The following is an 18,503-nucleotide window of genomic DNA, read 5'->3' as shown; positions in this document are numbered from 1 at the left end:
TAACGCGGCATTACTATTTCCTATCAACCAGCAGTATCCTTATTGCCCGGCGACCCACGCCAGCAAGTCGGAACAGAAATTCCGTGAAATTACAGGGAACCGAAAAAGAAAAGAGAAATATATACGTCTGGCTGGAATCCATCGTGAAAGGATTAGCTATAAGTCTATCCCGTGGTCTTGGACGCGTATTGGGATCGCGGATATTTCCATGAAATCCCTCCTAAAAATACTTGACGGCGCGTCGGATCCCGTGGCAAGCGTTTCTCCTTTTGCTACCGTTGGCCCCGGCTTTTAGCGACGTTCGGTTTAGCAGCAGGAAATGCTCCTCACCCATAGGAACGAGCCGCTGGAATTCGAGAAGAATGCGACCGCCATCTCTCGCCCCGACTTGTTGTCCTCTGACGTCATCCGCTCTTTTAGTCAATGAATCCCGCCTTCTTCTTCCATACTATTCGCGGAAGGCCTAAAACGATTAGTCCTGCGGGTCGATCTTGGAAGGCTAGGAGAATCGTAACTGTGCCTCCTTTTAATCACTCGAAAGCGTCTGGGTTAAAACCCTGTCCACGAGCTGAGCTGGAATTCAAACCGAGTTCGAATTTTCCGAGCTACTTGAAATTGAGGAACTGTTTTGGAAGTAAATGCAAGCTACTTAGGAAAGTCCAACTCGAATATTCAAGTTTCAATAAGTTGAAACTTGTCAGATTTAGAAATTATTTGAACATAAGTTTGCGAAAGTTTCTAGTTACCTTTGAATTATTAAGTATTTTAATAATAATTGTTCTGTCCAAGTACATTCGAGTAACTTGAAACGTCTTGTACCGCAATCCTAGTAACTTTTACGGGGACTGGAATACCTAAATTATTCGAATCTTACGAGTAGTTTGATGATCTTCGAACAATTGGTTGATTTCAGCTCGAAAAATTCGAGCGTTTGACTGGACTCGATTAACCAATTATTAATCGACTCGAAATTCGAGTCAGTCAAATAAACCGAGGCTTGGCTTGACTCAGCCGCGGCCAGACTCAACCTCGTCTCGTTCCTTTCGTTTTTCAACGGAGAGAGAGAGAGCAAAAACTAGTCGCGTGATCTGGTTCATTCCACCGATATAGAATTATGCGGCATTATAACCCGTTCTCGATAATGTTATAACGATGTTTTCGAGCCAGCCGTGGCCGCGAAGCAGAAAATTCGTCTGGCGCGTCGCGCCGCCGGTGTCACCGAATCCACGTGTGCGATCCCCGATCCTTTTTTACAGTCTGCCATTACCCGCGAAAAAACGATCAAATTAGGGTCGCGACGCACGCGCAGCTGAAAGTTCGGTGTCTGAGACTTCGCCGAGACGGGATACGTTTTTTCTTCGATAGAAATGTGGCTTAATAGCGCTATTTGCTTTATTAACAGCAGCTTTAATAGACGATATTTGAGCCGGCGATAAATGTTTCCGATTTTCGAAAATTATTGTGCTCTAAGGTAATACTGTTTTGATCGCGGATAATGAGTCTTCGCGTGCGATTACCGTAATTACGAACATTTAGCAACATGAAACGCTGCTTCAATCTCATATTCCCTTTACTGGACTCTCTCACGAAGGAACTCGAATTTTCCCCGATTTCTTTGATCTAGTGGTACGTATTCCGATAACGAATATGCTCTGACGGAATGTTATAGCGGAAACTAACAAAAGCGTCCAGTGTAATTGTATTAATGTCACATGGCACGGAAAAGATCTCACGTACGTGTATTATTAGGTCATGTAATATCAAATGTCGGATTTTCCGGAAAAAGGAAAACTTATTTGGTGTTCTAAAAGACATTTATTCAATGAAAATATGCTCTATTCGATTCGATACACTTTTGCCAACGTGTTTTTGATAAATATATTCCTCTTTTAAAAACTTCTAAATATTTAGAATCAATAAATTCTAGAGACATCGTTATAAACTATTGTTTCGGAATTACGCGACTCATTTTGCAAAACATCTTCGAAACGAAATTTTGTAAACCAACGTGTTGTTCTTTCATTCACAGTATTGTCCCCAATACTCTGTTTATATTTCTAGCGGTTTTTGTATTATTTTCAAGTTTGAATTCATATAAGAAAATTACACGGATGTTGATATCCATATTTTCAAAAAACTGTGCAAGAAATAGCTGTTATGCACAAATTGAAAAAACTATTTTGCAAAAAATTACTGCGATAATCGACAATGAAACTGTTTAAGAGGTTATATGAAAAACAATGAAATAACAATAATCAGAGTACAACCATTTGTGAGCAAGAAAAGTCCGACATTTCATATCACACGACCTAATAGATAGAAATCTATGATCGAGTCGAATCGGCAGGAATTTCTTATACGAACAAACGATCGAGTTACGATTTACAGGTGCACAAACCGGAGAGAAACCGATTGTAGAGATAGCATTCTTGCGAGAGAATTTGTTTGATCGCGTTGAATGCTGAACGAGGATTTTCCTACCAGCTCGTCGAAGATAAATGATCTCTGCCCGCGGCGAATCATTATTTCAGACGACACCGCCGCCTCTTTTGTGGTCCTTGTAGACCGGAGACCTCACTCCGAGCTTCCAGCACGATTCTCCGAGAACTGTGATTCACCACGACCACGAATTTAACAGGATGACTGCCAAATTGGAAGTAATAAAAATCTTGCACGTAATTAAAGCTGTTTATACAATGAAACGGAAAATAGAACGTTGTAATCCAACATATCTGTTACTTTCTTAATTTTGTGTCACCTTATAGATGTTGGCACTAGAATCGCTTAGCAGTTACCCTGTTAACTGTGAAATTTGGTTTAAAAAGCGCAAGGCGAATGCACCTAGGGTATATTTTAATGAAAAACAAAGCACAGCAAAGAAGAATTATATGTTTATCTGAGAAAATAAAGAATTCATCGTTGAAAGAATTAGTATCATTTGAAGCTTAAAGATGACGTGTATACTCGTCAAACGCAGTTAACTGGTTAAATTGAGTTTCATTGAATTTTATATAGAAATTATAGAAGTGTATCTCTTAATAATTCAATTGATTTATATTTCAGTTTACTAAATCAACTTCTTCTTTCTCCGAAAAATATCTTTTCAATGATCATATAATCAAAAGTTACAAGTATCTATTACGCAGTAATTCTAATGAAATGCGGTTAGTTCAATAAAATTTCCATGAAAATGAAAATCGAGTTCCGAGTCCGAAGAAAAATTACTGTCACTCAAACTGTCTCGGAGTGGCGAAACGCGTTAAACGATTCCTTGGTTTCCTGTCTATTGACAATCATTAATCGTTCGTATTCCCGATCGCGTCGGATTCTCGCAAATTGCCCCGCGCCATTAATCACGCGGAGCGTGTACCTGGTGGTACCTAGCGATGCATATCGCGTCACGGTAAATCGTGAAATCGTTTTTCGCGACGAACGACCGTGTTTTGCCATGCCGTAATGACGGTTTTGATGTGAACCGCAACGAGAGTTACGAGCTCCCGTTGCCGCGACCCGCGAACCACATTTTTTCTCTCCGCTCTCTTTCGATAGTTTTGGATGAAGGAAAGGAATAGTATCTCGTAACGTTACAGCGTCACACGTGGAACTGGCCAGCCGCGGGTCACCGATGACCCGTGAAAGGATTGTATAGATTCGAGCAATTTAATACTTTCACTGTTAAAATGCATAATGTCACAAATCATTAATCGCCAGATAATTATCGATGCCGAGTGGATACTGATATCGTGAGTCACCGGTGAACTACATAAAAATCGTTTTGATCATGTTGTTTCTTTTTTTTTCTTGTTTCTTTATGGAGCAAACTGTATTACGTGACAATCAATTGAACAAATGAATTTCTTGTTAGTTTTTCTGTGGTTGAATGCAGTCTATTTGAATGTGTATTGTGTTTCATTGATGAACTGTTATGAATTTCTTGTAAATGTGCATGATGTTATCTTTATTGTTAAGGAAATTGTGTGCAAGCAATGATGAATGGTTCTCGTATGATTAAATAATAGAAACAGCGATATTTTGCTTTTAGAGGTGTCTCTTGAGAGGATTAATTAGTTCTCAAGTTCAGCTTTAGGAGTCACAGGTCTGGCTCATGCGAGGAATAAGTAAAATGGTAATTAAGCCTTCGAATGACTTAGTCACGTGTATGATTCACGATAAATAGGATTAAACTGGTGCAAATTTTGTTCGCATATTTTAAGAATTTGAAAATATTCCTTGAAACGTTGAGAATACTGTTAATCCTTTTGAACATCTTGCATTTAAATTGCAAGACTAAAATACTCCTTTTTACAGATAATTAACATTAACAGCTCCATTTCATACATTCCCTCTGCAGAAATTTAAATCCCAGCCACAAAACATCAAGACTAACAATACTAAAATATTTCCAATTAAATAAAATAAAACCTTAACCCAAAGAATTAAAACAAAAATTTCCATTCAATTCATGTACCATTTTTCCACTAATTATACAATTCACACAGAAAATTCATTTTAATTAGATACAATCGAAACTTAAAGAGTTTCACTCACAAATCTCACGATAAGCTTCGCTTAATCGTGAACGAGGTACGACCGGAAGTCGGAATTCATTGAGCAAAATATGGTATGAATTTTCTCCCGAACCCGAGGCGACATGGGTAACCCGGGCACTGGGGAAAAGAAACGAAAACGAAGAGATAGAGAGTGAAAGAAAGAGAAGAGGAAAGAGAGACTCGTCTCACGAGGGAAGCTTCTAAAGGGGTTGCCGTTTATTTTCAGATCGTGCGCCCAGCGAAGGGGATCAACGTCGGTGCAAAAACAGCACACCCCTGCCACTTCCCAGCTCCCTTACCACCAACGGAGAAGGTAACTATGTCTTCAAGGTTATACATACCCCTTCTCGCCTTCTATCGCCGTCGTCGGACGACGTGTACGACGCGCGAAAGAAAACGCGCACCGCATAGAAAAGGAAGCTGCCGGCAGCTTCCCACTTAGTTTCCAGATCGTTGATCGTAACTAGGGATGGGATCAAGTTCAATACACACCGATCGAACGCGACGCAATTTTAATACCCGAGTCTCATTTCACGCGATTTTCCTTTTTTACAGTGTTCTCCCCTTAACGTCGCGCTTTGACGACCCTTTTAGCGTCTCGTTTCTGTTCCCATTGATGTTTGATGTACAGTAGCGGATAAAGTTTTCGAGGAAGTGGAATGAAAAAATCAATGATGGCAGACATTTGAATCTTGAATATTTACTAAAAATTAATTAAATTCGAATTTATGACGATGGTTTGTAATTTTATGTTATGTATTTTGATCTTTGATTCTTTGTATGATTATTAGTTGGAATTTGTTGCGTTTTGGTATTCTGTAGTGTGCTAAATGATTATTATTTTGATAAGATGACATTTGTCCTTACCGATGGATATATCGTGCGTTCATCGGGTGTAAGGAGATCAGTCACGGAGAAATTCGTTAATGAGACGGGACGCTTTTAAAGGATCAACGAGCTAGGACGTTTCGCGCGGAGAACATTTATAGACGTGATGAGAGAGTTTGATATTTTGGGGCGTCGAGGTTTTGTTAGTCTCGCTTTTGTCAAGGTAGAGGAGGATAAATTTAGGTTTAGTTTTTGCTTGCGGTTCAATCGTTTAGTTCGAATTTTGTTTATGGGTTTATTTATTGGGACTTGATCATCGCGTATGTTGGATGCTCAAGATAAAGACGGTAATCCAATTTTTTAAATAAAACTTTATCTATTCTCACCTCAATTTGTTGAGATTGGATAATAAATTTTATACTGGTTTCTAGTTTATATAATAGAAGTGAATTCTTTTTAATATTGAGAGTAAGATGTAGCAATTATAGAAGATAAATTATAAACGAAACTAAAAAATAATTTACCAGAACCAATTTCAACTGATAGTGTAATGTATGCATTATCTAAAATCTTGTTCAAGCAAATTGCTATTAAGAACCGAAAATATTCAAGTCGCTAACATTTTTATCAACAGAACATTAACACGAGGAATTTCACGAGCTCTGTTATCAGAATCAAAAATAATTCTCGAGGGGAATCTCCGAGCAGAAAGAACTTCTGTATGACACAAAATCGTTAATACCATTAAACGTGTCGCCTTGAAAAAAGAAAAAGAAACGGTCATCGAATCTTCGCGTGCGATTATTGATCAGTGATAAGCGCGTCTGTTCGCCGGTACTGTTAATGATTACAATCAATCACGATTAGTGTCAATCACTTGGTGATTTTATGGATCGTGTCTCCCGGCACGTTTTACCGTTTCGAATATGCAAACTGCCGGTTAATGCGATCGCGGGCCCCGGCGACGATGCCGGAACGTTTAAACAGAGAATGGACGAACCTGCTAATAGTTGACCATCATAAGAACAAAAAAAAAAACACACAGAAAAGAAAACCGACTACAGAAAAAAAAGAAAGAAAGAAAAGAAATGTACATCGTGTAAATGCCGTTCATTAGGCTTAACGGTTGTTCGCTGAGAAGATCGATCCTCCGGCTACGCCATTGGTCGGTGGTTACGCCTATATCCACGTGGTTAACCTTGAACGATGCTACGAGCGATTTCATCTCTTCGTCTTTCGCCGCGTTTTTCACTTCCGTGTCCAACAGAACAGAGAGACCATCGGGAGGATTCCCGGCTGAACTGGTTTGCAGGTCCCGGCAGGACTTTCCGAGAGATCTTTAAAGAATTGCTGCCCGGGACACCGCAAAAATTTATCGCCGGGACGGTTGTCGGGGCCGGAGTTTTAACCCAGACTCGTTCGCCACGGCGAAATCGCCTCCCGATGGTCCTAATTTCGTTTTGAGAACGGGGACGTTCGGATTTTCGTTTTCGTTACCGCGTGATTGCGCTAGGAAATTCTGGGTAGCTTCGGTAAATCTATAAAGGGTATTTCTGATAAAAACAAACTTTATGGAATTTTTATTTTATTATTATATAAACTATCACTACGTTTTGTTTTTATATTTGATTAAGAACGTTTGAATCCATGCAGACATCAGCTGCGGATCATCAAAATTCACGTTTGCCCTTTGCATATATCCTCTAAACTCGTTGATCCTTTGTCAGCTTAAAAATTCACATGAACTAATCCAATATTGTATTTTAACACATTGTTTACCGATCAGTTAACTCGCGTTTGTACTTGCATCAGCTACTTCAATTTTTAAAACGCAGGGCAATATAGAATATTGCAAAGCAAAATATTAAAAGTTATACAGTAGATATGTCCAAAGTTGCATTTCAATTCATTATGTAGAAATGAAATATATTGAAGTTTATTTAGATTGTCTCACGTTTATATTTAATTACAAAATAGTAACCGGTAACGGGGGATAGCTTCCACGTGAAATTGCCGGTCAACATTGTATCAAGTAATAAAACTTCAATCACAATCGCCTAGTTATCGAACACATCCTCAACATAGTTACAATATTTGCTTCACATTTCAAACAACTGATTCTAATACGAACCTGTAAAGTCTACAAATTCAGCAACCATCCAACCTCACGTGTTCATTCAAATTTACGATTCGCTCACCGCCAATTCACGGAATCACGATCAACCGAAACCTCCCTCGTCGCCCCTCGCTGAAAGAAACGAGCCGACACCGTGTTGGATTCGAGTGAATCCTTGTTCGGAGTAATCTCCCGAACATTACGCGCCGTAAATGCATAATGTCCCGGAGTCCGGTAACGAGCGTCATCTTCCAATTTCTTCGTTCCCCCCCTCCGGCTGTGCGCGAGTGAGCTTCGTCGAACTCCCTCCGCCGCGTCGCGATGCAAAATCCTGATTACGGTTGAACGATGGAGAGCAAGGTCAAAGATCGACATTCTTCGTTGAAGAATTAATGCCCGCGGCGGCTGCATAATTCTGAGCGATATCACCGGTCTAAAAATACGGTCTGTCTTGTAAAGAAAGGCTGTGCCCGAGGGGGTGGTGGGGGCGGAGGAGGGTGGAGGCAAGGTGGACGTTAAATACGGGGCATGAATACGGACGAAAGTGTTCCCCTTCCCTGAACACGAAGAAATTTCCTCGGTCACGCGCGTTCCAGCGGACTGACGCGCACGCAGGTTTTCACGCATGACGCAGCCTCGCGATTCGCGAACTCCTCGTTTTTCGTCGCCTCGTTTCTCTCTCTTTCTGCCGGTTCCCTGCGTGATTTCTGGTCTCCGTCTTCTTCCCCCCCCCCCTCGCTTTCTTCTTGCTGGTTGGTTCGTAGAATGCCAGAAACGCTTTTGACCACGACTAGAACGAGGAAAGCGGTGCATTCGCCCGCCCCGGCTGCACCATTCCGCTTCCACGCGCTGCGAATCCACGTTTATTAACGAGCACGTTCATCAACCGTGAGTTTCTCTTGCGATGTTTCGATGAACACACTGGTGAATTTTTTAGAGATGAAGAATGCATTTATTTATTTTTTTTTTATTCATTTGGCAGATGGCCCTTTAGTATGGAAAGGAGATAGATGTAAATGAAATGTAAGGAGCTTACAAAGTGAGAGTTTTATATTATCATACAGTAGATAGTAAAATAATAAGCTAAAAGGAATTAAATTCGTAACTTGAAATTTCACTCAGCGATTAGTGAATGTCCGCGCATTTTTTTTTTTTAACCAGCCCGCACCGACGTGAATTTGCATAAACGCCTATGATTTATCGAATCGTTTAGTCTTCGTGTTTCACTGGTTTGCGGGAATGACCCCAGGAATCTTCGATTCGTTTAAAACTGTACATTATTCGACCAAAGATTATACAGTTTTAGAACTTTCGGTTTTCTGTCGTCCGAAGAAAGTTTCACCCCGATAAAGAATCGTTCGCGGGTAATCGTCGGATCAGGCTCGACAAATTGGCGAGTCGGCTCATGAAGATTACGCGGGGAGGCGAGTCATAAATTAGCTAAATAGCTACGTCAAACGGAGGCGCATTGCATGCATCTGCATCGCAAAACAATGCTGTTTGCGACGTGCGGACGGGAAGAAGAAGAAGAAGAAGAAGAAGAAGAAGGAGAAAAAAAAGAGAGGAGAAGTGTACGTATAATACCAGCAACGCGGCGAATGCGACTTTAAATTGCTCAATACCCGAGACGCTCTCGGTGAGATAATTTTTAACGCCTCCTTTGATTGTTCTTATCCGACGATGTCGCATACATTATACACTTATCGTTCCGCGAGCGAAGAAGAGGACGAATTTTTCTTGTTCTTCTTCGTTTTTCGAGTTACGCGAGTCCGTTTTCTCGACGATGCGACGTGGGAGAGAAAAATAATTGGCCTCGCGCGGGGATGTGTAATACTCGTTCAACGACGCCGAGTCGAATCGAAATTTCTCGAAGATTCACGTTTTCCCTGTTCGTCGGAGACCTTTACTTTCGCTATCTGGCTTTGCCAATGCAAAGGCCACTGCTCTGACAACGTCTGACGTTCGCGAGCCAGCTGCAAATCGCGTTCGCGACGAGTGCTCCCTTTAATGAACTGTAAGAAGCCAGTCGTAAAGCGGGAGGGAGATTGAAATTGCGTGTTTCTCTGTTTTTAAGTCTTTCCCGTGAAATTATTTTTAATCGATGATACGTTTCTGGCTAAGGCCGCGCGGCACGGTGCATCGATGGTGATCAAGTCAAGAGGAGTTCGTTCATATTTTTCAAATTGAGATTGAAACCTTGCCGTGAAAATGGTATGTGAAATGTATTATTTGAAATACATTTGTGATATTGGAATATTAATGGGGGATTGATTTTATAATGAATTGGAGTTACAAGCAGGAAAACTGTAGACATTTTTTTTTAAATTGTATATAGACTTGGGCTCCATCCGTATAGAAATATATTAACATAGTCAGTTATTTAGGAATTGGGTGACATGATAATAGCTGGTGCAAAATATGCAATTTAATACACTGTTTTATTTCAAACTTGAAAACTGCGTTTAACTGATGCAAATCTCTTTAGGACACATTAATACGATTTGATACTTTTAGTGCAGGCATTATTGCTACCACGTGCTGTTTGCGAATCGAATTGACGGATACTTGTTAATAAGTTGCAATGTAACTATGCATTTATTCCGAATCAAAAAGTGGATAATATTTTCTTTTGGGAAAACCCAGTGTTAATTTTATAGTTATACAGGATACGGAATGATACAAAATTATTTGTAAGACACTGAATTATTTATTACAATGTTTTGTAGTAAACAAATTTGAAAAAACTTGTTTCATCATTGTTCTTCGCGAAGAGGTTACACTGTTCTTGCGCAAGAAAAAGAGTTTTCGATCTCAACGAATCAATATACCGCCAGCGAACCGCGATCACCAATCTCTTGAGGCATTCGTTCAAGCCCTTGGCAGTCTTTCAAACAACATTCCATAAACAAAAGACCACATGTCCGACATACCGAAGAAGCCCATGCACGCACGCGCATCTCCCACCAAATCTCCATTTTCCCATCCTTGAAAAACTAGAACTCTACAATCCACCCACAGAAAAATCACAATCCGATAAATCATTAAAGTAGATTTCTCCCTTGATTACTGTTGAATTAGAAAATACCAAAAAAACGTTTGATAAGCAGCAAGACTAGTATTTTTTACTGCTTACAAATTTTTGATGTATGTAACATCCTTGATGTTACCATGAATATTATTTTAACTACGAAGTATCATAAAAGTTAGATAGAAGTTCGGTAAAAAACGTTATTCTTAAGAAAACCAGAATATTAACTACATTTAAACCTTAAGAATTTATCCATATCTAAATTCCTTAAACCCTATCATTTCCCATAAACGCATCAAACTCTCAATTCCTCCTCGATTTCGCCATGCTCGCAAAGCCAAACCCCGATTGCCTAAAAAAGCAACAATCAAAAGAACCAACTGAAAGAAGCAACAAAAGCCAGCGGTCGCTGCGATTGCTCTCAAATTACAAAAATCCCAAGCACGCTTAACAAGCGTCGAGACCGTCGTCGTCACGACGCAAAACAAAGAGTATTAATAATAAATAATGACGTCAAATCCCTGTCATAAGCATAGCAGAAGTAATAAGAGCAAAATCGAACGAAAGACGAAGAGGACAAGGAGGAAAAAAGAAGAACACGAAGAAGAAGAAGAAGAAGAAGAATCAGAATCAGAGGAGAACCCACCGCGTCCTGGATCAGGATGAGCAGGTCGTGGCGTGCGCAGGAAAGAGAGGGAAAGCCAGCCGGCTCCCGGGATGCAGGTTTCAGAATGGCACAATAGGTCGGCTAAGGTGGGTGGCATTCGGCGCGACTGTTTGAGGGAACAGGGGGACCCTGGCGCCAGACAGCTGCCGCGTGTCTCGACCTCGCTCGCTCGCCGGCTAGCTCGCTCGCTCCCTTGCTCGCTCGCGTCCGTCTCTTGTCTCGTTTCGTCTCGTCTCGTCTCGTCTCGTCTCGTCTCGTCTCGTCTCGTCTCGTCTCGTCTCGTCTCGTCTCGTCTCGTCTCGTCTCGTCTCGTCTCGTCTCGTCTCGTCTCGTCTCGTCTCGACCTCCCTCCTCGTTCCCTCTATCTATGCTCGCGCTCCCCTCCCATCCCCCTCCCAACACTAACGATCATTTTTCCTTCCCCTCGTCCGGTCGTTCTCCCCGGGCTCGCCTCTACCCGACTCGACCAACACAACCCGTATACCCGCCACGCTGCGTACGTGTGTCCCACGTCACAGTCGGAACCTATACAACTCGAAAACCTGCACATACGCAACTCGTAAAGTTTCTTTATTCCCTTCCGCCATAAAAACCTCTACGACTCGAAACACAAAACTCTGTGACTCGAATTGTTCGCCTCGTTTAATTGGATACCCTACTTGCGCAACGGAACAACGAACTTGTACCAGTCGAATTTGTCTTTCGTTAAACCTATTCCCATCGAAAACCTCGATAAGATCATACCAACACGACTTGAAGATCTTTATGTCCGCCCCGGTACGACGATCCGACTTATCGAGGCTCGACTGTACCGCACGCTAGCGTCGTGTGCGTGCGTGTGTATGTATATACTTGCACGAATGTGTATAAGAGACGGTCGACTCGACTCCGCTATTTTATTGATTTATTTTGGCGCTAGGCCTCTGTCGCGCTCGCACTCACACGCGCCGCCCGAGAGACTCCGATCGATCGAAACGTGGCGCTCGTCGTCGACAGAGGCGTGCGGAGGGGTTCGCGGACGCCCGCGGGTCAGCCGCGAGAAAGGGTCGATTCATGAGGCTCTTCTTCTCTTCTTCGTCTTTTTCGTCCCTGTGTTTCAGCGAGACGAAGGGGCCCGTTTACGGTGTGTCGCACGCGATCCGCGAAAGAAACGGGTCCGCCGCGCGATGGGATAATTGCGAGCCGATGGGATCCGACGAGCTATGGGAAATTGAGACAGCCTTTCATTTTTCCTTGTTTCTTTCGTCGGCGTAGGCAGTACGCGAAAGTGTTGCTTGGTTTCGAGAAAATCGTGGGGGCTGGATGGGTCTGGTTTTGCAAGGGATGGAGTTAAGATGGATATATTTTTATGGTTTAGATTGGTAATTGCTGATTTCTGTGGGATTGCGATTGATTGAGGTCTTATGATAGATGGATTGGAGTGTTTATGGGAATTCTATAATTTGAGGGGGATAGTTTGTGGAAGAGAGGATATTAATAGAATTTTGTTTTTCAATAGAGATATGAAATTGATTAGAATTCTTGTTTTATTTTATGTTGTCGATTGAACTTTATTGAATAGTTTTTAATTGGTTCTTGAATAGACGACAAGAATATAACCTTTTATTAAAGCATGGCTTGCATAAATAATGTTTAACTTAACATTATGCTAAAAAACGAATTATCGACTCAAAGGAAAATGCATTATTGTATGAACAGCTACGATCAAACTTGTTTCGCATAGTTTCCATTTTGATAAAAGCCGGGGTAACTCTATGAATCTTGGATGTAGTTGACGTGCGGAGATCATTTGGGGTTGAATCGATGAAAAATTCATCCGTGCAGTCAGAATAAAATCATGCCTTTCGCATTATATCAATTACAAAGGAAATGTGGAATTTGAAGGAAAATCGCGTGCAAGAATATAATTGAAGGTAACTCCAGATAATTATCACATATTGAAAATTGCAAATTAAATTCGATTTAAATTTACTACTGCTTAAGAGAAAAATGTTGTGTAATAACTAATCTCTAAATAAAAACAAATAAACAAAACAATAAATAGATATAATCGATATTACATTAATTCACAAAATTCTATAATGAAATATACGATTGAAAATTAATGTTTCTATGTCAGCAGTCTTGCTATAGCTTTTGTTATTCAACATCGATAGAAAATAAATCCTTTATCAGTGAATGTAAAAAAGATTAAAGACTTTAATCTACCTATTCCAACCCCGATTTTTCCATCAAGAGAAAAAATTCCGAGCTCGGTCGAGGACTTCCATCGAGATAAAACCGACCAAAGGTGTCCTCTTTGTGATTCCGAGCGGCGTGACGGCGTTACCTTGGAAATCGTGATTAAAGCCGATCAAAAGGCCGATCACGTTTGAGAATCTTGCTTGTGTTCGTCTCTTTTGGCGATCTCGAATAACGTACGCGGTGTCTACGAAAATAGCTTCATTTATTTTCCCGTCGGATCGTGGAATATGAATTGAACGCTTCTTGTGAGCGGCGTCTGCGGCCGACATTCTTCTCACTATGATCGAAGCTTTCAAACGGAGATCACTTTTCTCATCAAAAAAGAGAAATCATTTTTATCTGTCTTGGTTCGTCTATTTCACAAATCAGATTTTTTAATTACTTTTGGAAATAGTTATTTCTAACATATCAACTGTAATTCTTCAGAGTCGTAAACTCAAAAATATTATAATTTCGAAAACAAATATATCATGGAATTTTCGTAAGTCACCAGGAGAATTTTCCAATTAGATACATTTTTGAAATTATTTTCCTCCGCAAGAAATTTATTTTCTATTCGTTTTTCTTGTAACGAATTAGTTTCTACGAGATGGTTATATTGGAGTCCAGCTTTTTACGATCAAATTTTAATTAATTGAAATGAATTCCACACACAGATCCTAGGCCCAATTTTTCTAGAGATACCCCCAGCCGGTTTCGAGATACAGGAGCATGTATTCGACTCCGATTCCACATCCCCCCCCCCCCCCCGTTGCGTAACTTGGGAAGTCATGAATCACTCGGCACCGACCAACCCACTAGGACCTCGTTAAACGACACCGCAAGACGATCGACGATAAATCGGGGAGCGGTGAGGTCTCTCGGTCGTACATTTCGTAGGATCATTTCCTAAAAAGATCACGACGTCTCGCGCACCAATTAGGCATATTTACAACGCTGTTTACGTCAAGAGCCGCGCGGAATTTCATGCTCGGCCAAATCTTGTTAGACGGAATCATTTCATTTTGAATTTTCGCGCGCGTGCATACATACGCAGCCCCTTTAAGCTTAATATAGTGTGGCCGTAAATTAGATTCATTGCCGCGTGCATATTACATTTTGACGCGCCAAACGATTATTACTATTAATTGACAATATATTTTTTTGTTTGGAGAACTAGTACAAACCTCTATTACGGAGATCAATGAAAGAGTAACAATTGTAAAAGTTTCCTTCCTTCTTTGAGGATTAATTGCGTCTTACCTATTCTACTAAATTATTGTCGTCTTTCAACGTATTTGTTTATTCATAATATTTATTCGTGTATCATAGTACAAACACTATACTGCAGAAAAAACGAAATATTCAGGTGAACCCGATAGTCCACAACCTTCTCTGGACGAACTATGATCAAAAAGGGCTTGAATTTTTCGAGATAATGAAATTATAAAATGCTGAACAAAGACTACAATTCTTCATATCAAACGGCTTCTAAAGATAATGATATTCTTTTACCTAAAGCTAAAAATTCGGATAATTGCGACGCGGTCAATCAAGCTCCTAATCCATTCAAGTTCATCTCGTTTCCGAGGACACGTTATGTTTCCTTGCAGGCGGGACAGATGCGGTAGAGCTAGAGCAAAAGATGACAAAAACATCGCATCCTGCCAGACCGATATATCTCGGTGATATCTGATGCGGGCCGCGGGCATAATATTTCGTAGGAAATCCCGCGGAAGTGTATCGTAGTCTGATGGCTGCGGGGGAGGATCGCAACGTGTTGCGCAGCGTGAAACCGCTGAATAGAGACAGATATCCTGACATTGTAGCGCAACAGGTTGCTCGTGTCCGCTCTTTTCTTCCGTGCGAGATTCCCGATCCGGGACAGGGACCACCCTCCTCATCCTTCCCCGGGAAAATCGTCACTCGTACCTACTGGCTGTCTCTCTCGTTTTCACCAATTCCAGCACTCTCTTCCTTTTTCCCTTTCACCCTCCTCTTTAGATCCCCTTTTTCCGCATGGTTTCATTCTCACCCATATCTAGGCTCTCTCTCTTTCTCTCTCTTTTTTTCTTTCTTTTACACTAACTCATTGGATCTTCCTTTTCCACGTGGTTTCCTTCTCACTTCTATATAAACTTTCCCTTTCGCTCTCTTTTTCTTTCTCTTTCACTCCAACTCATTGGATCTTCTTTTTCCACGTGATTTCCTTCTCACCCCAATCTAGCCTCTCTTTATTTCTTTTTTTCTTTCTCTCTGTTTCACACTAACTCCCTGGATCTTCTTTTTCCACATGGTTTTCTCCTCATTCTTATATATACTCCCTCTTTCTTTCTCTCCTTTTCACACCAACGCTCTGAATCTTCTTTTTCCACATAGTTTTCTCCCCATTCTTATATAGACTCCCTTTTTCTTTCTCTCTTTTTCACACTAACTCTCTGAATCTCCTTTTTCTACATGATTTCCTTCTCACTGCTGTCTAGACTCTCTCTCTTTTTCTTTCTCTCTCTTTCTGTTATTCACCTTGTACTTTTTATCTTTGTTACTTTCTTTTTTCCTTTTCCATCTCTCCTCTCTCCTCTCTCGCTTTCCTTTTCTTTCTCCCTTTGTCTGTTTCTCTGTCTCTCAGTCTCTCGCCCCCTGACCGCTACAAATCGCTCTGTTCCACCCTCCTCCACAGTCCCGCCTTTCGCTCTGGCTTCTGTTCAATTTGCTTTGTCAGGTACCCGTGATAATAAGGCATGATTCATTCACCGCGGTCGTCGCCGCGGGAAAATGTGATCGTTGAATGAACAACGGTCCGACGAGCTGTAGATAATTGAGAGGGTGGTGAGAGGGTTCCTCGTTGCGATAGGTTGCGGTTCTGGGACGAGGGGAGCGTTTTATTGGAATGAGTGGAAGGCGCTTTGTTTGAGCTGCCGTTTAAATTGATGTGGTGTCGGTTTGGTGAAAGTTTGATGTGCTAATTGAGAAATTCGAATAGGCACTTAATGAACGGATTTTTAATTGTATTGTAGGTATATGATGCGGTGGAGAATTGGTCGGAATTGTTAGCGTACGTCGAACAGTTCACAGTGAAATAGATTGATAAATATAATTTCAATATGATTATTAACGAATATTATTTCCCTAATTAGTAAACTTGTAACTAGTGTAGCTTATGTATTAATTATATTATATTGGTATGTATTCATCTTAGGTAATTAATTGATAATTTATTATATCGATGGAGATTATTGTGTGATAATTATTAGATAGTTAATAATAATACACAATTGTTGATGATAAATTGTGCAGTATTTGGTATTAAGACACAGAGCAGCTCTTATTAAGTTTGTTGGATACTTATTGCCGCGATTATCTTGGTTTCGATTTCGTTTCGACGCTTTCTCGGTACTATATCTTCGTAAGAGGGTCAAGGACACTGCAGTGAACTCCGATCGAAGTCGTTAAAGGAGAAAGAGCTCCACGGTCCGTGAAAGAAAAATCAGACACGAATCTTCTCTCGTGAGAAAGTTACTTCAGGAAGGATAATAATTTCAGGGGAAATTCGCAATTAGGATTTTTATTCTTTTTGTATAATGACTCTTATAATTGCATTACTAAACGTCTCGAATGGTCCAGACCAACCTCGTCCTTAATTACTCACAGTTTACACACACCAAACCTCTATGGTTATCAGTTTTGTAAAAAAAATTAAACGTTTTCTTTATATACTAATTCATACACATCATTTTTTGTCAGATGCTTCTAATTTTTTACAAGTTGTGTCCATTTTCATGTTTCATCTTATTTAATTCTTTATGCTCAAGAGATACTTTGAAGTATTGTTTTCAGTCAAATTCTACCGTGAATTAATCAGGCTTATATTTTTCCAAATACATCCGATTTCAATTAATTTGACTATATCTGTAAGATTCGGACAATGTAGCGGTACTTTTAACGTTAAACAAAAAGTTTATTAACAATATGAAAATATTAAAAAAGACAAAAATGTGTGCAATTACTAATACTCGCTGAAGATTCACTCTGAAAACTTATTCGCTTTAGACTGTTCCCCAGATTGTCTTGGAGCCTAAGATTCTAAGACTTAGACTACCCTTCTGCTGAACTTTTATGCATTGTTATCATTCATTCCCAGTTAGTCTTTCCTTCTTCTCACATACATTCCTTTTCACTTGCACCCTGCCTCTCACATCCATAGCTAAAACTCTTGCAGTCATGCATATGCTTCACTAATCGCTTCATTCTCACGGTCCAGTCACTCGGTTCCGAACGTTCTTCCTTCACACCTCTCCAGCCACTCGAGATCATCCCGTCTACAGTCATACTTTCCCAAAACATGCCGGCGCCACCCCGTCGCAAGACGACACCCATCACAGGCACAAACAGTCGTTCATTCATACCCTACAAAACTAAACATTACAATGTACTTCGTCGCGACTGATCGACAGACCCTTTTGACGGCGGATGGTCGTCGTCTTCTTCCATATACATTTGTAATTGCAAACCGAACACAGTTACAAACAAAACAAAATAACCAAAACAAAGACTGCATCAAGAAGCAAAAATGTCACGGCTAAACTTCTGCATCATTGTTGCATACCAGAAATTAAGAAATAAGTGACATTTCCGTTCTTCCAATTTACCATTAACAGCTGCTGAATCAGATCAATACAATTTTTCTAATTAAGAACTAGGTTCCGCTAAGCGTGACGAACGATACTGCGTGTCACCGTGCGAATGTCTTCTATTTCGATCGCGGCCGACGGGTTTCCACGAACACTTCGACGATAGCGGAAAATGAGTTTTCCTAATGATGAAATGAAAGCGCTGACAGTCTCTAACCGTCCTTATCTTCGTTTCCCTTGGCGATGTTGCGAAACCACGCGAACAATGCCCATCGGAACCGACTGCGAAGTTAACAGATCGTTAAACGCAGATACGCGACTGGAAGTTGAAACGGTTGCAATTAGTATCGCGGTTCTACCGCGTGCTCTATCATTTCTAGCGTCTGTCGTTCCCGTGATTCATCTAATTCCCCCGATCGCCTAGCTCGGCCGCTCGTTATCCCGATAATTATAGATTTCC

At 40.8% G+C, this 18,503-nt stretch overlaps 1 protein-coding gene across 2 annotated transcripts in view; it reads left to right on the top strand.

The window, feature by feature from the left end:
* The window catches only part of Dad (Daughters against dpp), a 73,595-nt gene that overhangs the window by 25,050 nt on the left and 30,042 nt on the right, over window positions 1-18,503 (top strand). For both annotated transcript variants that reach the window (XM_076371031.1, XM_076371030.1), the window contains one exon: window positions 4,777-4,863. In XM_076371031.1, coding sequence (XP_076227146.1) covers window positions 4,777-4,863 — 87 coding nt within the window. The remainder of the gene's footprint in view (window positions 1-4,776; window positions 4,864-18,503) is intronic.

The sequence above is a fragment of the Nomia melanderi genome, chromosome 9, assembly GCF_051020985.1.
Source record: "Nomia melanderi isolate GNS246 chromosome 9, iyNomMela1, whole genome shotgun sequence".
Classification (NCBI taxonomy): Eukaryota; Metazoa; Arthropoda; class Insecta; order Hymenoptera; family Halictidae; genus Nomia; species Nomia melanderi.
The sequence above is the reverse complement of the archived record's forward strand: the minus strand, read 5'-3'. Positions and strand labels throughout refer to the sequence as shown.